At 43.8% G+C, this 23,747-nt stretch overlaps 1 protein-coding gene across 1 annotated transcript; it reads left to right on the forward strand.

The window, feature by feature from the left end:
* Positions 1-22,364: 22,364 nt before the first annotated feature.
* Positions 22,365-23,360, forward strand: LOC308288744 (monoacylglycerol lipase abhd6-B-like; the record flags this gene model as incomplete). The annotated part of the gene is made up of 1 exon (XM_080730214.1): positions 22,365-23,360. One exon carries the CDS (start codon positions 22,365-22,367, stop codon positions 23,358-23,360), a length of 996 nt encoding a protein of 331 aa, XP_080586340.1.
* Between the last annotated feature and the right edge of the window lie 387 nt (positions 23,361-23,747).

Below are 23,747 nucleotides of genomic sequence, written 5' to 3' on the forward strand. Positions count from 1 at the left end.
CACACACACACACACACACACACACACACACACACACACACACACACACACACACACACACGCGTGTGTGTGTGTGTGTGTATGTGTGTGTGTGTGTGTGTGTGTGTGTGTGTGTGTGTGTGTGTGCGCGCACACTCTGAATAATTCATTATGCACATCTTTAAGCAGCGCTGTTCATATGGAGATGGAAAAATAGGAAAATAGGAAATCCAAAGCTTCTCAAGCCTGCTCTGCTTGTTAATTCTCAGCACGCAATAAAGAAAATCAGCATGCACTGCTGTGACAAAGGGCAGCAGGTCCCATCATCCATATTCAAATACCTAATGCAGTTCCTCATATTCTGCCGATATGTTACGTTGATCCAGAAACGGACTTACAAAATAGCTGATCTAAGCTCACAAAGCGGCGCTTTATCATGCGCTGTGAGCTTGTATAGATCAGCTATTTTTGTGTGAACGAATGTTCTCCCCATAACGGCATGCTGGGGTTAAAGTGGTTAAGAAGGGGAGAGCTAACTGTATAGCTATTTGCATGTTAGTTTGGTCATGGTCATGCACTGAGATGTACACTAAAATACCGCTGATGGACCTGGACTCAGGTAGCCCTATGCAAGATTTTTTTTATTATTATTATTTTTGGTGGCCCCCCACTGACGCACGCATCCGTCAGTGGGGGGCCACCTATAATCTGCAGCACCAGATCGAAATTTTCTTTTTGGACGCATATTGACTTGCTCATGAATCAAGTACAGGCAGCCAGGCTTAGAGTGAACTTGGGGATTATGGGGAAGGAGGAAGGGGGAGGGCATAATACAATAATAACTCTAGTTTTTGGATAGGGGATACATGACATAATGGGTGCGTTCGGAAACCCGCACCGGGTGTGTGCTCAGTGTAGTGAGTGCAGTGGGCGTGACGTTGTAGAGTGTGTTCAGTGTGGCTTGTTTACAAACGTCCAGTTAAGGGGCAGCTGTGCGCTTTTTCACTCTGAACTCTGAAGGTAAACTTTCTGAAAAGCAGCAGTTGCGAACGTAAGGTTGATATTGAAAGGAGATGTAATTCATAACATTGGCATACCTGTTAGTTTACACGTTGATGCGTGTGAAACTATCAAGCCCAAACGTCCAACGAAGCTGCAAATACTGCATTTTGTGGTAATTTCCTCCATTGTTCACAGCTGGGAAGCGCTCGAGACACGGCCATGAAAACCAACCAATTAAAACACTGCACTGACGCACCACACTGCCAAACCCCATCTTCTGAGTAGGGTCGTTCAGTGCATGCACTCAGCACACCGGTGCGCCGCGCACTGGATTTCTGAACGACAACTCACCAAGTGCACTGAATAAACGAACGACAACATGGCACACCAGTGCGTTGAGTGCGCATTTCCGAACGCACCCTACGTAACAATATGTTAAAAAGAAATCTTCTTCCTGTGATGTGGCCCCCTTATTGGTTGTGGCCCTAAGCGACTGCTTATATTGCTTATGCCAAGAACCGTCCCTGCATTAACACGACACACGTGCAGTAGAGTAGAATTGACTCTAAAATGTCTCCTAGCTCTGGGCCTCACACACTGTGACACTTGTGCTCTTTAGACATGGTTTCTTGCTCTATTTCTCTCTCTGGAAATGGCATCATTGCATGCTGTATAGAGGTAGCAATCAAAGGTACTTTAGATGGCAGAGCTGGTATTTGCTGTGAACACAACAGCTCTCACAGCAGGATGCAGCTCTCACACCCATGCCAGCCAGCCTCAATATGACAAATATGATGAGGTTTGCAGTGCCTCCAGTATTTTCTCGATTTGCATTTCAATAACTGCACTGCCATATGTAGTTTGAGGAGAGATAATGCTTGTCAAGCACATGGCAATAACAGAGAATGAGAGAGTCTCCACCCCTCCCTTCCTCTCCTGCTCTCTGCCTCATCTCTCTCTCTCTCTCTCTCTCTCTCTCTCTCTCTTTGAATAGAGCCACTTACTGCCAGTGCAGATTCAGCTGTTGGAGACGCACTCAGGGATTATCTTGCTTCTGCTCTGTATGTATGAGCATTCATAATTACAAAGTCTTCAATTAGTCACTAATGCGTCATGGTGGGCTGAGCATTCATTTGAATATGCCATTGAAATGGTGCGTGCGTGTGTGTGTGTGTGTGTGTGTGTGTGTGCGTGCGTGTGCGTGTGTGTGTAGGGGCTGCACATGTCTGTATGTGCATGATTAGATTTGAATTAGGCTTTTATCATAAAAAATGAGATGGGTAGCCTTCCGATCTCTTGGGTCAGCAGCAGCACTGTACATGTGGCTGAGTGTGTGGAGTGCATGCATAAACGCTTGCATGCTCTCTGTGTGTATATTTGCGTGCAAAATGCACTTGAGCTTGTTTTGCCCGTCAGCAGCATGTGGTTCCTCCTGCGGTTGCCTTCTTTCTTTCGCCCCTCTGTGAGATCATCACTTTCTTCTGGGTGCTGTGACCCCCGTGGCCCCTCGCTCGCCTCCTCCATCCCTCCGTCAGTGACGGAGGAGGAGGGGGAGGAAGAGAAGACGTCTCAGGAACACAGAGGAGCGGAGGAGCTTTTAATGAGACGTCGGTGACTTCAGCTTCACGTGGCCATCATCCGTAATTGGAAATGATGAGCGCCCGCATGAGCAGGAGATGAGGGAGAAAGACCCAGGACATTGGAGGAGGGGGGTGGGGGGGGCGTGGCCATCGGGTTATTATTGTCTGTCCAAGGTCTTTTGTAGGACAAAGTGTGGCTTAGCAACAGATCCACTCTTCTCTCTCTCTCCCCTCTTCTACCCTCTTCTCTTCGCTCTCCCTCCATCAACCCCCCCCCCCCCCTCCCCTCCCCAGCCCCCACAGTAATGTCATGCAGTCTCACGCTTCCCTGCCACTGGCCTGGCCGTTCCCCTCCCGCCTGACTCCCATCAAAACGCCAGGCTGCTGCCTGGGAACAGGACACCGCTCAGATCAATTCACCTTCTGCCCTCCATCTGAACCACTCAGACACTAATCAAAGAGAGGGAGGGGCTTCGCCACACCACTGTGTATAGGCTATGCAGGCAGTGCTTCTCAAACTTGGGGTCTGGACCCCAAGTGGGGTCCCCAAATTATTTTGTGGGGTCCCCAGATGATTAGCTTAATGTCCATTTTTTTCTCACTCAACGGTAAATAATCCAACATACAGTATAAGTATAAAGTGACTATTTAAGGACTTTCAAGACCTTTTTAATCCAAACAGGGAAATATTAAGTAAAAGAGGCGAAGGCGTTGTGCTTGTAGTTCGGCTATTTTCACAATATTTATCTATGGAACCCAGTAAGGCTAAATGTAGTATACCTACAATTCCAATGGTATACAGTAGAAACCCTGGGTTAATTCAACTTGGAGAGTGTGCAAATGTAACCAAATGGACCCGTGAGGGATTAATTGCACCCTCTCAGAGTTACAAATGGATAGATGGAGGGGCTTTGTCACACACTGTGTAGGTTGAACACAGTAAAAATCCTGTGATAATTGTGTGCTCACGAAGGCTATCCTGTATTATTTATATATTTTTTGTTTGGCCAGTTCTTTGGCAACTATCTAGTCCTTCATACGATTAATGAGAAATATTCAAGTGTTAATCATCAACATCACGTTCAGATGGAACTTAGTGGTTAGTGGGGGGTTTCCAGGGGCCCCCATCAAAATCTGTTTAACCACTCTGATCATAACAGGTAACAGCTATTTGAAAATAGCCAATCTACAAGCTCATTACAAGGTTTGTAATGTGACACATTGTGAGTTTGTAGATCAGCTATTTCCCTGGCAAAAGATATTTTCAAAATATTAATTTCTTTTCAGCGGCCAAATACATAATCATTTGGGGGTCCTTGACCTGAAAAAGGTACTGAACACTTACAGTATTTTGACTCTGAGAGTGTACAAATGTAATGTATTGTAATGTACAAATGTATTTACTCTCAGAGATACAAACGAATACATTTCCACTGAGGGTTTCACTGTGTACATTTTACCAGACTAAAGTTTTCTGTCTTTATCCTACATTAGAGCGAGTGTGAATTTTCTTTGTTCTTGATCGTATTGGACTTTTGTCAAGGCCAACAGAGGTCATTCCATCAGTCTCTACGGCATTACAGGAGGACCTTACGTGTAGAGGCCTCTGACAATTGGAAATCCATCATGATTAATTGATCAATATGGTCCAGGGAATATAACCTTGCCATGGAATCAATCGGTCCAGACCAGAGAAGGACACAGATTGACCAACCTAATGTTGGCCTCTGGGCTGCTGAGTTGTAACACATACTTAGAATCAATTTGAAAAATTAAACGCCAACTAAATGTGAGGAAAGTGTCATATGGATTAATTATGTTCTCAATTCCCATGATGGTCTGTAATGGCCGGTCAGTCAGCCACCTCGTAAAGGAATTATGACACATGCACCTGTGATGATGGACAAATCCATCCATCTTACAAGCCAAGTGGAAGACCCCTCTAACGGCCTTCTAAAGGTGAAAATCCATCTGTGGTATACACTTGATGGATCGACACATAGCCTGAAAAACTATGGAAAGTAAACACATGGAGGAGAGGAGAGGAGAGGAGAGGAGAGGAGAGGAGAGGAGAGGAGAGGAGAGGAGAGGAGAGGAGAGGAGAGGAGAGGAGAGGAGAGGGGATTGAGCTCAGTATTGAGCTCTTATATTATAAGACCCTGAGTTTACAGTGAGTGTGTGTATGTGCATGCGTATAAGACCCTGAGTTTACAATGAGTGTGTATGTGTATGTGCATGCGTATAAGACCCTGAGTTTACAGTGAGTGCGTGTATGTGCATGCGTGTGTGCGTGCGTAGGTGCATGTGTGCATGTACGTGGGTGCATACATGCGCAGATGCACGCATGATCACTCTTGTCTATGTCTGTCTGCTCATGGTCAACAGCCATTTCACCTTGTATAAAACATATAGGAAATACATAGTGGGGGAAAGTTCTCCCCAGGATAAATTGATATAAGTCAAAGTAAATAATTCCGGGTACGGGCCACTGGTGTGTTAGTCCGGGAACCCCTAGCTGCAATGCCAACCTGACAGCGTGTTGAGATATTCAAATTTGTTGTATGGCATCTGCTCTGCAAATGTGTGTAATTTCCTTATTTCTTTATGTTTTGCTTTGATGACAATTAGCAGAATCATTTAGTGTATGTCTTTTTGAAATACTGCACTCAGCATATGTTGCAGTTCTTCAGTGGACGTTATATCCTAATCTTTTTTTTATCTCAGACCAATCACAGTTTGGAAACCACTCAGAAAAACATGCAATGCATCAGCATTTACGGTACCATTCAAGTATGTATGTGAGCACTAATACCATTGCCTTATACCACATGATAATAATGACATTACATGTGAAATCTGTGTAATACCGTGCCAGCAAGCGCTCGTCTTCTGAACAGGGGAAGAAAAAAGAAAGAGGGAAGAATATTATGGGAGCTGCCCTGTGGGGAGAGGCCAGGTTTACCAAGGTGGGATTGTGTGCTCAAATGAGGACAGAAATGGAGGTGAGCAGATGTGACCAGATGAGGGAGGTGTACAGTGTAACGTTGGTGTGGCAGCATGACTGGTTTGAAGCTCCATCCTCGTCGTTGTTGGGTCCAAAACCGTTCGTTTTTTATTTACCATTTTAAAGGATTTAAAATTGTGAAAATAGCTGATCTACAAGCACACAACGCCTCGCACCGTGAGGCGTTGTGTGCTTGTAGATCTGCTATTTTCACTGGTTTTGTGCGACAGTCTTGTATGATGAAGCAGAGCTTTATTTTACGAAACAACGTACACATTTGAAACTTGGAGATATGAGGTTTCTGCCCGACAATGACGATATACTGAGCCTCTCTCTCTCTCTCTCTCTCTCTCTCTCTCTCTCTCTCTCCTTTTAAGGATTCAAGCTTGAAACACATCCATTCGCGTTGCAGATCTGCTACTTTTTCATAAAATAAACCCTCTGCATGTGCAGTTGTGAATGTATGTATATCTTCTGTCGTCTGTCTGCCTCTCTGGCAGTCTGTGCGTTTCTGTACAGTATGTGTGAGTGAGTGTGTGTGTCTGTCCTCATACCGTATCCTCCCTGTGGGCCCTTGGCTATAGGCTGTGTGTCTGTCTAGATAGAAGGAGCCATCTGGACCGGGTCACACTGTAGCAACGACCACACGGGACGCAGCCAGAACCCCACTCCAAATCACAAATAGCTGTCTGGGTGGGGAGAAAATAACAACAGACAAACATGGAGCACAGCTATGGGAACATTCCCCACTCAATCACAAATCTATTTACAGTGGTCTTCTTTTTTTCTATAGACCTTATCCTGTAGCTTTCTGTTGGACCTGCCCCCACCCACACACACACACAAACCTCTTGAGATAGCTCTGCTTACACGAGTTTATAAATCCTTTTGTGTTGCTTCATTTATTCACGCTTTGTCTTTGCGCTGCTGGCTTTGGCCTCATTGAAAAGCAGAACAGTGTGTGTGCAGCGCGAACACTGGGCAAAGCGTCCTTTGTTGTCGCTTTGAAAGAGCAGCTTCCATGGCAGCATGCTGACAGAGAACGACAGAAGTGTGAGCACGCTCACAACAACTCTGCATGCACACATACAGTACACTACATGCAAGGACCCAACACATGGCTCTCAGCGCACGTGAGAGTGCATGCATGCATGCCATGCACGTACGCACGCACGCACGCACTCACATATGCACGCACGCACGCGCGCGCACACACACACACACACACACACACACACACACACACACACACACACACACACACACACACACACACACACACACACACACACACACACACAAACACACACAGGTTTGTTTTTGTGGGGACATCAAATGTTATTTTTCATAAACAAGCTCAACAAGCTGAAGATAACCCTGAACACAACCTTAACCACAGCTACAATTACTGTAAATGGACTCCCTTTATATAGCACATTTCTAGTTTTTCCGACTCTTCAAAGCGCTTTACAACGTTCACATTCACCCATTCTCACACACACGCACACGCACACGCACACGCACACGCACACACACACACACACACACACACACACACACACACACACACACACACACACACAAACACACACACACACCAATGGAAGAGGAAACCCTGCAGGGCATCAACCTGCTCATCAGAAGGAGTGTCTTGCTCAAGGACACTTAGACACTTAGCCAGGAGGCTTTGGATTCCAAGACGGCCCTATTCATAACCCTGCCTGTCCTAAGTCTACTGTAACCTTAGTTGGCATTCACCTAACCTCGCGTCACCACGCTTTCTCGGGGGAAAGCCTGGTATTCGTTTACAACGGGCCGTTTGATCCTGTCTAGGCAGAAACCACAAGCAGAAGAAGCGGCGTCGCTTTGTTTTGGTTCCCCCTGTTTGTTTCCCCAATCCCTATTAAAATGCTCGAGTAGCCTAGTGTAGTCTTGCCAGTTGCTACGAGTTGGACTAAAAGATCCATAATACCAAACAAATTTTTCAAAAGCAAAACTATGCCGCATCAAGGGGTTTATTAGGCCCTAAAAGTACAGTATGTCCTTGAGCGCAGGGGAATTATTTTGGGTAAAAACTGAATCCGGTTTGATCTTTCCGGCCAAACTGTAGTCCTTTGAGGACTTCAACCAAACCCCGAAAAGTGAAGGGATCCCGGGCTAGCATTCACCTATAGCCTAATCTCTCAAGAACAGACTAACTGAGCTGCGCCACTTAGAGAGTTTTTCCCTTTCCCTTTTCTTTGATTTGACGATGGCTAGCCAGTAGCCAGATTGCCCTAGCCCTAACCATAAACTAAATACAAAATCATAATGCTAACCCCAACCTGAATCGTTTCCTTTTGTTGCCCCAACTCTAAAAGTCTTGTATGTAACTTCTTTCTGTTTGACTGTCCAAGCAGGGACACATATAGGCACACACATGCACGCAGGCACGCACGCAAGCACACACACACACGCACGCACGCAAGCATGCACGCACGCACGCTCAGTTATTCAGTCTAAAGCAAGTGTGCACATGTAGGGAAATAAAGCTCCACCTCTCATGTAAAACAGGGCGACAAAATGAGAGCAGGGGGAAAACACCAAACCCCAAATTTCACCTTTTCAACGGTTCATTTCCATGACATTGGAACAGTTGCTGGTACAATGACGTACACTTCTATTCCCACTCTGCCATTGTAGGGGTGTCTGCCTGCCATGAATGCACTGTTGTGTCGTGTGTCTGACACTCTTGACCTGCGTTTTTGGGGGTTTCTTCTCCCCTCGCTCGGACCCTCTCCAGAGCATTGAGAGTTCTGCAACCAGTGTACAGAAACCCCCAAGAGTCTCTCACACTCTCTCTGTCTCTCTTTCTGTCTCTAACACTCACTCACTGACGGAGATAATGGCCTCCGGCTCTTAGAACAGGGAGGATGACCCGGTTTTATACACTTTTCATCTATCTCTTCTGCAAGAGAAAGAATGTATGTATGTGTGCGTGCGTGCGTGCGTGCGTGCGTGCGTGCGTGCGTGCGTGCGTGCGTGCGTGCGTGCGGGAGAGGAGGGGTGTTGAAATAGAGAGAAAAGATGAACTACAGAGTGCTGGTAATATTACAGATTGAAGCCCTTGGCCCTTGCTGCCCTCCGCTAGCATCTGGATAATGGACGAGGTTGAGACTGGAGCAGCCTCTTCTCTCGGCAGATGATGATGGAGAATGTCTCTGGTCTGGCCTGTCAGGTCCAAGCCAGCATTGATCCCTGCCAGCAAGGCCACTGCAGGGCTCCAGTGCTGGACACAGCCGGAGTCTATAATCTAAGAGATTACTTTCAAAGCTCCTCATTTTTGCCGACGTGCCTTCCTGGTTTGGGTGGGTGCAGGCACCGGTGACGGCCGGGGTCTCTGAGTTTGTGTTGGTCTTCATGCACTCCTGACTTTCTGACCTGAATACTGACTGGTTTCAGTCAGAAACCTTGTATCTCCCAATATTTCAACATTTTATGTTTTTTGTTTTGTTTTGTTTTTTAAATGAATACAGTACTACTTTGTCCTGACAATGTCGCAGGTAGCTGAAATTAGCCTGGCATTGCTCTGTTTGCTCATACTAATTCCTCACTGCTTATCGGATATTAGTCTGGACTCGCGGGCAGATTTTTTATTTCCAAGGGGTGGGTTAAAAAGAATTCTCTGGACACGATTGGTTAGACTAGACCAATGCTGGGCCCTGATTGGTTCCCCCAAATTTTGGGGGAAAGGAAATGGATTCACAATTGAGCGGGCCAGACCCATATTCGACATATATTATGTCTGTGGATTTTATAAATATTTAACTAATGAAAGATATCAAACTGAGCTTTTGCCCAACTACAGCAACATTGGATCCATTGACAAAGGTTTGAGACATTTTATTAAAAGTATCAGTTATGGACATACAAGGTTTCCACCCAACACAGCGACAATATTTGTATTTATTTCTCTTGTTGCTGCTACAATATCTGAGGTAACCAGAAAAAAAAGAATAATGTACTCTTATGTACTTGTAGGCCTACACAAGAAATGTTTAATCTTGCGCTCCTGGTCTCAATCTAACTGAATCTCAATCTAACTGTGACATATATATATAATACTATTTCTAGTCACATGACATTTTTGGCAAAATGAGGGGCAGAACGATCTTGCAGACAGCAAGCATAGCCTGTTGTCTTCATTTCAAGTGAAATCCAAAAATCATGAAATTTGCATGTGTGTGTGTGTGTGTGTGTGTGTATATATATATATATATATATATATATATATATATATATATATATATATATATATATATATATATCCTCTACAAAGCAGCATGCCTCCCTCCGTCTTTTGTTCTCGTCTGTCACATCTTCTCGCCTTGTTCTGCATCATTTCCTTTCCTCATTTTGAGCACATCCCACATTCGTAACCTGGCCTCTCTCCATGGACATCTCTCATCTTTCTATATGTCTTCCATTGTTCACAAGAAGAGCTCTCGTTGGCATGGCATTACAGAGCTTTCTGTGCCGGGCGGCAGCGGCGGAGGTAGAGCAGCCACCTGGGGAATGGAGGGTTCCTGCAGGTTCGAAACCCGGCTCACCCTGGGTTAGCATCCTTGCAAGTGTCCTTGAACAAGACATGGAAGGCCTTGCATGGTTTCCTCCGCCGTCAGTGTGTGAATGGATATTTCATTAATGGTATAATGAAAACTTGAATGTTGATTTGCAAGGTTTAAGTAGATACAAATATATAACATCCAATGATAGGTATTATCCTCCTGCTGGGTGAAGCATTTCAAAAATGCATATGCAAAAACACAAATAATAACTAAAGATAATAGACTGACTCCATATTCCTTTTATCATTGATTCCTTGACTACCTCCCTTAAAACATGTAGCTCGCTGGCATCCTTCAAAACTGCCCTGAAAACTCACCTTCCAGGAGGCCAGGGACGGAGGTAGTTATCCCTTTTCCCATAGACAGGCGAGAAGTGAGCACCTTACCTTGGCCCAACCCCCTTGTCCTGTACATATAGTGTTTTTTATAACTGCGATATTATTATTGCTATTTGTTATGTCCATGAAATGAATGAAGGACTTCCAACGTAAAAAAGACCGTAAAAGGACTTATTTGGGATGTTCCTTTTAGGCAGGGTGTTTAACTGTACTTGTACTGTACTACATTTCTATTGTATTGTTGACTATACTTGTACTATTCTCCATTTTTTTGTATAATAAAATAATCAATCAATCAATCAATCAATCAATCATTCCTGATGCTGAGTTGAAGGGCTTCTGACAGGGGATGAAATAATCCCAGCAGACAAAAGTCCAGCATGATACCAGACACAGGAAGATATATATTCCATTATACGGCTGGCTCTGACCATGAACCAGTGTACTTTGTTGTGAGCCACCTGCTACCTTCCTCACATCTCGTACAGGGGACCTGTTCTTGTCCATCCAACCCCCTCCACCTCCACCTCCACCCAACCCCTGCCCTGCAGGTCCCCGCTCCTCTTTCATCATCGACACACAGGTTGCACACTCCACCACCCAGGCAGTATAACAAGCCCTGAGTAGGACACTCCACCACCCAGGCAGTAACAAGCCCTGAGCAGCACATGGGACCAACTATAGCCTCTCATCCTACCTTTGTTGTGCTCAGTGCTCCCCAGCCCATCACCTTTTTCAGACACTTTTATTTCTCTGATAATGGTCACTGTCGGGCAGAAACCTTCTATCTCCATGTTTCAACTTTTTGAGCGGTGGTCACACCGTCTCCATAGCGCGGCCGTGTGTGTATGCGTGTATCCGTGTATAGGTATGCGCGTGCGTCTGTCTGTATGTAGCCTGAGTACCGCTGGGTGACCAGAGAGGTACTGTTGAGCAGCCTTGAAATGTACATGCATGCATGCACGCAAGCAAGCACGCACGCACGCACACACACACACACACACACACACACACACACACACACACACACACACACACACACACACACACACACACACAGCCTTGAAATTAATGGACACCACCGCTCAGTTCACACTGGTGTTATTTTTTGATCACCTAGCTGCCACAGTATGCCATTTCGTCATTTCGCATTACATTCTCTTGAATGGCTGAGCCCATAGGCGATTCTAGCCTCTTCCAGCAGGGGGTCGCGCGCACGCGAAAAAAATTGCGGATATTAGCGGTTTTGTAATGTTGTTTTAGCGGATTTCTGCAGTTAATTTTGTACCCAAATGTAACACAATATAAACAAAAAAAAGTGTAAAACAGGTGCTTCTTTTTCTAGACACCATATGTCTATCTATAGGATTTATTTACTTATTTTGCAGACAGAGGCAGCACAGCCAGGACATATAAAGCCAAACATCAAGTTAATCATCATTCATCAAGCAATCAAGCAGTCATTTACAGTGTCAAATAAGCATTTCACAAAAACAAATAGTAGACACATCCTTATTACACAATGAACTGCAGCCTCCGGGTTTTGGAACTTGCAAACCTTTCAATTATTTTCTGCACTTTAATTTCGTGTATTTTCTCAATCTGTAAAATGCCTATATCTGACACTCTTTTATCAGTCATGGTTGTCCGTAAATACGTTTTTAGTTGTCTCAAAGTAGAGAAACTGCGCTCAGCTTAAGCACTATGGTGAGGTACAGTGTGTAGACGTGTTTTAATGTACCAAATGAATCAGAATTATGCATTCCCTTCTCTTGAAAAAAAGCAAGTTTCTTTTCAAACAGTGTCGTGTCCTCCATTTCTTTTTTTTTGCGCACATTCTCTTCCCTGTACATGGAAGTCATTACAGAGATTTCAGCTTTCAGAACATCTGCATGATGCATCAAGAGTGTATGTCTGACATACGTCTGTCACACTTTTTTCTGAAGGGCTATCTGAGGTTACAACATCAGCAAGACACTGGAGGATATGAAAATCGTTTTCAGAAAAGCGCCCCTCAAGCTGTTGTATGAGTGTGTCCAGTGTTCTATACCTCATTTGGCTCCTCTGGGTCTGGGCCTGGGGTAACAACAGTTGAGTCTGGAGTGGGGCTTGCTTGCTGTGGAGGAACCGGGGCCTCGGTCTCCGGCAACGGCGAGCCTTCCACAGTGATGTCGGTGGCTGGATCACTGCTGCTGCAAGCTCCGTCCACCTCCTCTGGTTCACGTTCATTAGCATTACTGTCAGTGTCGAGTGAACCCGTGTTCACATTTCCTGATGATGAATTATCGGTTGTGGCACTGGGTTTGCTCTTTTTTATAAAGAATTGGTCAATTGTCTTTGTATTTATAGTTCGTTTCGCCATTATTGCTGCTCTGCTGCTGTATCCATATTGTTTTAGGCGGGCGGAAACAGATAAGGAAATCACGGAATTGTGGGTCATCATATCAGAGTCACACAGCCGGCCAGCACAGGTGTCAATCTCACAGCCCACCCACAGTGCCTGCCAAGTCTGCCAACAGCGCCGCCGCCAAGCAAGCTGATAGGTCTTACATTGCAAGCAAGCAAGCTGAAATACTTGCCCCTCCACCTCTCTTTTTGCGCACATTTTACAAATCACGATCACTGTTTTATTTAATAATTATAAAATAAAGTTACATTACAAAAAAAAATAAAAAATCAAAATGGCCGCCTGGCGGCCAGGGGGTGCACGTGCACCCTAGGACACCCCTTAAAATCGCCTATGGCTGAGCCCTTAGTCATGTTCGGTTTAAAAAAATCAGGAGATAGATTTCGCGCTACTTTCTCCTCAGTGGCAGGTGCCCTTAACAGGGCAACCAGACTATAGTATTTGTCAGACTTTCCATCTTTCCATCTGAATGGAAAAAGCTAAAATGTATAGCTGTCGGTGGATACACGCAGATCCAAAAAGACTGTGACGGGTGCTGGACCAAAAATCTGAACAGTAGAAAAGAAGAGAAGGTCCGCACACTGTCTAGAAGCTCCCCAAATCAATTTATTGAAGTCAGAGGAATAAAACGCAACGTTTCAGCCTACATTGATTGGCCTTCTTCAGGTGTAAACCCTTCTCTTCTTTTCAAAATGCAAAAATTAAACATTTCCCAAATATGGAGATGACTGACATCATAGATGTCTGACGTTCATAGACTAAATGAGACTGACACAGTAGGTCCATATATGGGCATTCCAAGATATGGGGTTAATATTGATGATATCATAAAAGGGACAAGGACGGAATTCATTTGCAAGTGTGACTCGCATCACGGCAACCACACTTGCAATTTCCCATGATTGCAAATTGCATTATTCTTGTTTCTTTGTTTCTTCTTAACATCATGTTACACTAGTCCTTACCGGTCCTTACGTGCTCCGAATTATGTTAGTCAAAGATCTAGAGATCGCCTATTTATAGTCTGTATAGCAAAAGTGTCATGTGAAGCGTGACCAATCCTCAACCTTGCATATGGGCATATCGGACAGACATCAGACACACATTCGGTCGATTAATAGATGTAGATGTTACATCATTTCGCATTACTTTCTCATTGGCGGGGCCTTTAGCAGCATTCACGGTGATGTCACCACCTCAGCAAGGCTAGTCCACAAGACGCAAGTTGGTATAAAAGGACTGTGTCATTACTTGTTTGCCGTATTTCGTCGTCATGCAGTGTCACACAAAAGTAACCGCTTGTATTAACTACAAGGTCACAACTACTCGCAATGTCACATAGAGAGCTTGTGTATGTAGCTACAGTATGTTATGTTATGTTGTGGTACCTATGTTATTGTTTTTCTAGATTGATATTCCTATGCATTTGTTGTATTGCTGTTGATGCAATGACATATTATCTTGCTTATTATAGTGATGTATCAACCTGCTTATTGGATTTGGATTTGGATAAAAGTGTCTGCTAAATGCCTACAGTAAATTGTAAATTGTGTATCTGCTACTTTTGTTATTTTTTGAAAATGTCTAAAGTTGAAGTTGAAGTGTGTCTGTGGGTTTTATATAAATATTGAACTAATGAAAAGTATTAACAAGAGATTGTGACAAAATAAAATAATAACCACACTGGATCCATTGGAACACATTTTCTGAAAAGCAACAGTTTTTGGACATACACAGGCTTCCACCTGACAGCAATGATATATGTTTCCATTTTGCCCCCAGAGCAGCTTCATCACTTTCCTTTCCCCACCTCTTCTCTTTGGTTCTGTTTGCTCATTCCTTTTCTGCAAAAATGGCAGAGGTACTGACGGAGGCAGAGTTTAACCATGCTCATTCATATGGATGTTTTTCATGTTAAATTCATATCTGTAAATGTATACCGCTGTTCAAAACCATTTGTCATCAGATGTTTTTGTTTTTTTGCTTGTAGTCTATACTTGTGACTTTCACTCTATTACATTTCAAAGGCAACTATACCTTTGTCCCATTACATTTCTTGGAAGGAAACATTGTGAATATAACTTTAATTTTGCTTGTAGTCTATACTTGTGACTTTCACTATATTACATTTCAAAGGCAACTATACCTTTGTCCCATTACATTTCTTGGAAGGAAACATTGTGAATATAACCGCTTAAACTGTATTTCAAATATAGTGAAAATAGCCAATCTACAAGCTCACATCACAACGCTTTGTGAGCTTGTGAGCTTGTAGATCTGCTATTTTCACTAATATTGATGTTAACATTACTGGAAATTCTTTGAAACGTGTTTTAATGTCCAATTTTAATTTCTAACATGTTTTATGTACTCCAATACTTTAACTCAAGTACAAATTTGAAAGAGCAACTTTCACTTGGTGGAGTAGCCTAATATTACACCAGGAGGATCTATCTACTTTGACTCAAATACTGGGGCTGAGTAGCCTACTTTGTCCACCACTGCAATATCATGCTTGTTTTGGTGTTCTGTGCATGCATGGTGTTTGGCTGTGATGAGTGCATATGATATTGCAGCTTAAGATACATAACCATGTCAGGCTGAAGGAGAAGAGGAGAGAAGAAAAATCAAGTCTGCAGAATAAGCTTTAATTAGGTAATTAGGCAAAGTGGGGATGGGGCATTTAGAGTCCCAATTGGGAGCAGAATTGCCCATTATCCAGTGATTGTCTCCAGCATGACTATTACTTATGTTATGTAGAGGCTCTGCTCTCCAATAGTATCTCAAAGCATGGAGTGTGACCATGCTAATTACACCCATTATTCAGAGCTAGGTGGCAACCACACACCTGGAGAAACACACATGCACACACGCACCCGAACACACGCACGCGCGCGCGCGCACGCACGCGCGCCACACACACACACACACACACACACACACACACACACACACACACACGTGCATGAATAGTCTACATAATATGTAGACTATTCATGCACGTGTGTGTGTGTGTGTGTGTGTGTAAACATATTAGGCTACATATTATGTAGCCTAATATGTTTACACACACACACACACACACACACACACACACACACACACACACACACACACACACACACACACACGTGCATAAATAGTCTTACATTATGTAATATGTTTACAGATGGAGTCGGATGTTCCCAGTCATTACATTCCAGTGTTGTGAAAGAATGATTTCAGAGAGTGATTGATACCAGAGCATAGGCCTATAGCCTAGGCTACTGCGTGAATCAACACTGAGACGTTTCTTCTACTGAAATATTTCCATGCATAGATTATGTCAGTCTTGACCTTTAAAAGTGGACCATTCTGACCTTTAAAAGCCAACGTGGTTTAATGTGAATCTGTTCTTACAACTGGCTGTCGATGAAAGTGTTTCAATTCAGTAAATTCTCTCTCTCTCTCTCTCTCTCTCTCTCTCTCTCTCTCTCTCTCTCTCTCTCTCTCTCTCTCTCTCTCAAAACCAGTTTCTAAATAACTTAACAGCTTTGCTGAGCTTGAAAATGGGGTTTCTACTCCCAGGCAGGCCAGCATGCATGAAGTTGTGCTAGTAGGTTAATGGCGTGAACCGCTATGCCTATATTGAAGACATCCACTGGTTAACAGTGACACCTACCGGTAATTCACTGGAAACAACAACTGGCCAGTCCACAGTCCAGCAGCAGCGCTGAAATGTCACTTCTGTTGAAGGAAGGCTTCAACTCTGTTTTACTAGGACAGGAGCATACAGCTTCAACCTGATAGTGCGGTATGCTATGTATTCCTGTAGGAATTTTTTGCCAAAATTGTTTTTTTTGCTGTTTTGGCTTCTATAGGGACCAAACTATCAGAAAATGACGGGGGTCAAATTTTCAGACCCCTCCCTCATTTCCTGGGGGCGGGTCACTTCAGTTTTGGCCCTTTTCGGCCTTGTTTTCCCAATTTCCCATAGGATTTTTTTGCCCAAATGGCTTTTTTTTGCTGTTTTGGCTTCTATAGGGACCAAACTATCAGAAAATTACGGGGGTAAAATTTTCAGACCCCTCCCTCATTTCCTTGGGGGCGGGTCACTTCAGTTTTGGCCCTATTCGGCCTTGTTTTCCCAATTTCCCAAAGGATTCTTTTGCCAAATAGATTTCTTTTGCTGTTTTGGCTTCTATAGGGACCAAACTATCAGAAAATGATGGGGGTTACATTTTCAGACCCCTCCCTCATTTCCTGGAGGAGGGTCACTTCAGTTTTGGCCCTATTCAGCTATGTTTTCCCAATTTCCCAGAGGAGTTTTCTGCAAAAAAATGATTTGTTTGCTGCCAAATAGATTTCTTTTGCTGTTTTGGCTTCTATAGGGACCAAACTATCAGAAAATAATGGGGGTCAAATTTTCAGACCCCTCCCTCATTTCCTGGGGGCGGGTCACTTCAGTTTTGGCCCTATTCGGCTATGTTTTCCCAATCTCCCATAGAATTGTTTTGCTAAAACATATTTTATCTTTTGTTGTTTTGGCTTCTATAGGGACCAAACTATCAGAAAATGACGGGGTAGACATTTTCAGACCCCTCCCTCATTTCCTAGGGGGGGGGGGGGGGGGGTCACTTCAGTTTTGGCCCTATTCACCTATGTATTCCCATAGGAGTGTTTTGCTAAAATTGATTTCTTTGCCGTTTTGGCTTCTATAGGGACCAAACTATCACAAAATGACAGGGTTCCAATTTTCAGACCCCTCCCTCATATCCTGGGGGGAGTACTTTACAGTACTTTATACACAACTTCACAGTATATTCTGAGGATATTCAATAGTTTAGGTAGGAACAGTTCAAGTGAGGAGGATGGGGTAGCATTTATACTTCTGACCTGTTATTATTCTAGTCAAATACAGGATCTATTAATGATCACTGTTATCAAGTGGATGGTAAGATACAGATAAAAGAAAATATCTGTCACAGATATTTTTTAGCTGTGTCTTACCATCCACTTGAATGGAGAAAGATATTTATTTATCTGTTAATCTGGCCCAGTGAGAATGGGCCTTTATACTGTTGGCAAAGTCTCATGCACTTGCAGAGACTGACTGTCCCTTGCAACCTGCTTTGCACCCACATCACATGTGATGAGCTCAAGTATTGCCTTTGGAGCAGGGAGGGCAAGACAGAAGACACCTGACTGGAACATACCCTCCACTCTCTGAATTCCACCAATTCTCTTCAATTGGTGGAAGCTCAGGGCTCAGGGCAATTGGACATCGGTGTCAGCAGCCTCTTCGATGTGTGCACCTCCTCAAAATCATGTCCCTTAATGAAGGTATCATATATGACAACGAGCTTGAAAGAACTGTCCCTTGAGAAATACTCAAGCAGTCCCTGGCCTAACACATTTCAACTTCTCCTTGGTTGATCACACAGTCAGGAGTTCCTTGATGGACATAGTGAGCTTCATCTCTGGATGAAGACTTTGTGTTTTTCGACTGATCCATATACCTAATATTACCTATCAAAGACAACTTGACCCTCAACATAGCCAGCCATCATCGTTATGATGCGTTTGTTGAATGCATCCTGAAGATCTGACAGCTTTTTGTCTTTTTCATGTTCTGAAGCAAACCCATGGCATCAACAATAAGAACTTTGATAGAATAATCGTCCTCCGTCAGATCATGCTATGGGACACATGGAAGATCTTCCTACAGGGGCTCTGCCCTGGCATCTTCCATTGAATGCAACATGTGAACCCCCTCATTTTCTGACAGTTTGGTCCCTAAAGAAGCCAAAACAGAAAAGAAGAAAAAAAAAATCTATGGGAATATAGAGCCGAATAGGGCCAAAACTGAAACCCCCCTCCCCGCCTCAGGAAATGGGGGAGGGGTATGAAAATTTGAACCCTGTCATTTTCTGATAGTTTGGTCCCCATAGAAGCCTAAACAGCAAACAAAACAATTTTAGCAAAAAAAAAATCCTATTGGAAATTGGAATGCATAGCTGAATAGGGCCAAAACTGTGACCCGCCCCCAGGAATTGAGGGCGGGGTCTGAAAATTTCAACCCCGTTATTTTCTGATAGTGTGTTCCCTATGGAAGCCAAAACAGCAAACAAAACAATTTTTGCAAAAAATATTATGGGAAATTGGGAATACATAGCCGAATAGGGCCAAAACTGAAGTGACCCGCCCCCATGAAATGAGGGAGGGGTCGGAAAATTTGACCCCCGTCATTTTCTGATAGTTTGGACCCTATAGAACCAAAATCTGCAGAAAAATCAATTTTGGCACAAAAATCCTACAGGAGCTGTATTTTGGACATAGCATACCACACTATGAAGCTAGCAGGCTATATGAAGTAGCAGGCTACCTCCACCAACTGGTATGTTACATTTCTGTTGTCTCCAGGCCTGGAATTGCATCATTTTAGGGGCAAGGCCACTTGGCCTTTGGTGTTGTCCATTTTTTGAGGGCAGGAAGGCCATCAAATAAAACAAGATTTTAGACAGTCCATTGAAATAATTGATCGAATTTAAGGGTTAAGGATTAGTTAATATGGAGACTATCTGCTGTGAAATAAATAATGTGGTATTTACAATCTGATCCATGCTCAGCCCTGCACAAATCAAAGATACTGGATTGGTTTAAAAATGGGGACTCAACAAAAGACACTGGTGTCTACATGACAAGAAAGAGACACTGGTGTCTACATATTGACAAGACAGAGACAGAAGAGAAAGTGGTCAGCTGGGGGCATTAAGGCCACTGTGGCCTCAGGGTATGCCATTTTTGGAGGGGCACAAGGCCAAACTGAGGGGCAACGATGGCCATGGCCTCCCTGAAATTCCTGCCCTACATAGTACATACGTTTCAAAGCCCGTTATTTCTGTCCATGGCATGCCCACTGTGGGCCTGGCCATGCCCACTGTGGGCATGTCTTGCTATTACCGTCTTGGGTATAGCTTTATGGTCATTGGCCTAAATAGGTCAGCGATTCATATCCTGTTGACCAGGGCCCACTGGTGGGCCTTGAGGATATTGCAAGTGGGCCCCCAAATAATTGGCAAAATTGTACTTCCTATGTGTATTTCTGGTAGGCCTACAAACCGGGTAATGCTCAAGCGAGGAGCATGCCTGGGCAATGTGGGCATGCCCGTGGGGTTCAACAGGAGCTCCGTTCATACATACCTGGCATCAATGTCTTTCAAGGTCAAATATTCAGGATGAGCACCATGGAAGTCTTTGTATACTGTAGTACCAAAGGAATTCAAATACTGATACGTACCTGAACTCACTCAGTGACAATCACTGTGTCAGTGTGTTACTCTGGGGGGAATGAAGGGTCATTTGAGAGAGTTCGTTCATCTGACATGGACGTCCAATCGTCCATTTGACCACAGCTCAGCTGACACCTCATAAATAACACGCTGTGACATTAGTGGAGGGAAGTGGAAGAGGAATTGTTCACCCTAAACTTCAGTTCATGTGATGTGAAGGGCTATTTGTCCTTTATTCTACCTTTATTTGATCAGGTTGTCGCTTGAGATCAATGATATGTATTTTTAAACAAGAATTGCGGCATTACAGTATACATCAAAATAGATCACTGTATTGCCTGCAGGTGAAGCAGACAGTTCTCATTGTAGACTGAGGAGAGTACCTTTTTTATGGCCACCAATGCTATCATTCATCCAGGGGGATGAATTAACTGCAGCAAACAAATCAATGGCTGACAAATATAAATGTTTATGGATTGTTGTATGTTATTTCCACTGAAGTAGCAAGCTTCACTGCATGATTAACCTCTACTTGTGGACGGCAATGACACGACTCTGCCATATCTTGTTCCTAATAACGCAGCTCCCAATCCAGTCATACCGGCATCCTTGTGGAGGATTTATGGTACGTGTGTGGGTTTGCACACATAATATAAGCTTCTTAATCACCTTAGAAACAAACACATTAGTTTATGCAGGACACGGGAGTCGTCCCGCCCAGCTGTAGTCAGCTATCAGTCAGCTCTGTTCTCATTCCTCATTCTCATATCTGCTGGTCATTACGTCACATGACTGCCACACTCCAATCAAAGCTCTCAATCAGTAGGGAAGGCTCCTTTAAATACGGCTTGCTTTCTCTACCTATGCTTGGTTTCTGAAGCTTCAGAATCATTCGCTGCTAGCTGCCTTCTCCACTACAGCCTCCACCTTTGCACGATCAGTCTGGCTAAGCTCAAATACTTGTGATTGTCTGATTAAGTTACATGTCAATGTATTGCTATTGTTCTCCTATTGTATCCCTATGGGGGGTATTGATTAGCGTTCCCTGATATTGCTTAGTTAACATGCTCCAAAAGCATGCACACAATTCAGGGAACATCTCTGAACGCAGAGCCCATTAACGCCAAGATTAACTGTATTGCATTTATGCAATAAATGGTTAAATCTACTGTGCGCCTTGCGGTGACACGCTTCCTAGTTTCTTCTTTTTTCGCACAGATTTTTGACACTGCACTATTAGGTTGTTAGTGTTGGTAGTTTCTGAGTATCTTTGCTTTGTTTAACAATGACAGTGATATACTTGTTTGCACTAACTAGCATTGACTGCTATGGTCTTTTTTGCAAGACACTTTATGTATATTATATATTATTTGCCCCCTCTATTGATGCACCTTCTCCTTATTGGTACTGTAGTGCTCTTGTCTTTGTTTTGTTTTTTTCCCTCTTATCTATCTTTCTTACGTCTCTGTAACTTTGTAAATAACTGTATACTGCTGTGCTACTACTGGACAACTAAATTTCCCCCTTGGGATAATAAAGGTATCTATCTATCTATCTACTGTAGACATGAGTGTTCCTGACTAAACCAGTAGTGAGGTTGGTTAAAGGGACACTGCCAATTTTGAACCTAAATCCCTTTGTTCTGATCATATGTGTGTACAAAAGATTGTAGTAAAAAAAATAAAAAACTTGTTATCTGCGCCAGGCCGAATACAGGGTATATAATATACATAGCAATACATTATAGTGTCTGTCCATGGCTAAAGCAGATTGCTGCACTGATCGTTGCAACATTTCCAGTGCAAGCTGCTAGGCAGTCATAATGTCATTTCCACTGTCCTGCCAGGGATAGTATTGACATGTTACATGACATCAATAAATACTAGCCAAATGTCTAAATGGAGTTCATGACATCATATTTTGATCAAGGCTGACATCATATTGATGATGCAAGATTATCTGGCAGAGACTTGGTCATATCAGTGGCAGAGTCCAGTTGACTCTCGAACTAAGCACTAAGCGACTGGCAGCACGGACCCCAATACTAATACTTAATACAATGTGTGATACTTTTACACAGAACACTGGAGAATTGACTGGCAAAGAAGAGAACAACAAGGAAAGACGTCAGAAGGAACAAGTGATGGCTAACTTGCTAATGAAAATAGGAGGCACTATGCCGGCTTTCATGATGTCCTTACTGTTCCGACCTGCTGCACTCATCAAGGTTTACAACTGGTATTGGAGGTATAGTCTAGGTTTGAAGATAGACTATACTGACTGTGGGGAGTACCGGTTCTGTTATTCCCACCATGGAAAGCCAGGGGGCGCCACACCCTCCCTCCTAATGCTGCATGGCTTCTCAGCAAACAAAGACATGTGGCTCTCTATGGTCAGGTACCTACCAAAGAGCCAGCATGTTGTCTGTGTGGACATGCCTGGACATGAAGGAACCAGCAGGACAAATGCTGATGATTACGGCATTGAGGGACAAGTCAAACGTATACATCAATTTGTAGAGAGTGTCCATCTGAACATACGTCCATTCCACCTGGTGGGTATTTCCATGGGGGGTAACGTAGCAGGTGTGTATGCTGCCCGCTACCCCTCTCTCCTGTCTGGACTCACCCTCATCTGTCCTGCAGGGTTGGCGTGCCCCACAGAGAGTGTGTTTGTGAAGAGACTGAAAGAGCTAGAGAAAACTCAGAACATAGAAGATATTCCTCTGATCCCATCCACGCCAAAACAGATGGATGACATGCTGAAACTCATCTTTTACGAACACTTCAAAATGGCTCCACAGATTCTACAGGCACTCGTTGACGTGAGGATCCCCAACAATGACTTGTACAGAGAGGTGTTCCTGGAGATTGTGGGAGAAAAGTCTCGTCATTCTCTTCAGGACAACCTGCACCTCATCACAGCACCCCTGCAGGTCATCTGGGGGAAGCAGGATCAGGTAGTGGATGTTTCTGGGGCGTCTGTGTTGCAGGAGGCTCACCCTGGCTGCCAGGTGACACTGTTGGACAGGTGCGGCCACTCTGTCACCTTGGAGAGACCCAGGAAGACTGCCCACCTCATCATGGACTTCCTGTCTGCTCAGGAGGACGTCAACAAACAAGCATTTAATCAACTGAAGGAAACAAGGGGGTCGACAGATTTGATTGCATGAGGTTTATTCTGCAAATTCTGGACCTTTTCCACCTGCACTGAAAGCTGGGAATCCACTGGAAATGTTCCATATTGGGTAATTTGGGAACAGGTGTTCATTTTGGTGACTGCTCTCCATTCCGACAGTGACGTCTTATTTAGGGTTAGGTATAGGGTTAGTGTCGGAATAGAGACAAGTCGGAATGGAGACATGTAACCATTTCCCCAATGACGTCAGCTGGAGTTCAGTCAGATTTCAATGTTGTTGTAGCTACTGTAAGATTTGCAGGAAAAACTCATTAAACCACATACAAAGCCAGATGTAGGAGCGGTTAGCACCACTCCTACATCTGACTTTGTGTGTACGTACATCTGTATGCCGGTCCCGCCCCTGACAGATTTGGCTAAT

This window comes from Nannobrachium achirus (assembly GCF_963921795.1).
Source record: "Nannobrachium achirus genome assembly, chromosome: 7".
NCBI lineage: Eukaryota > Metazoa > Chordata > Actinopteri > Myctophiformes > Myctophidae > Nannobrachium > Nannobrachium achirus.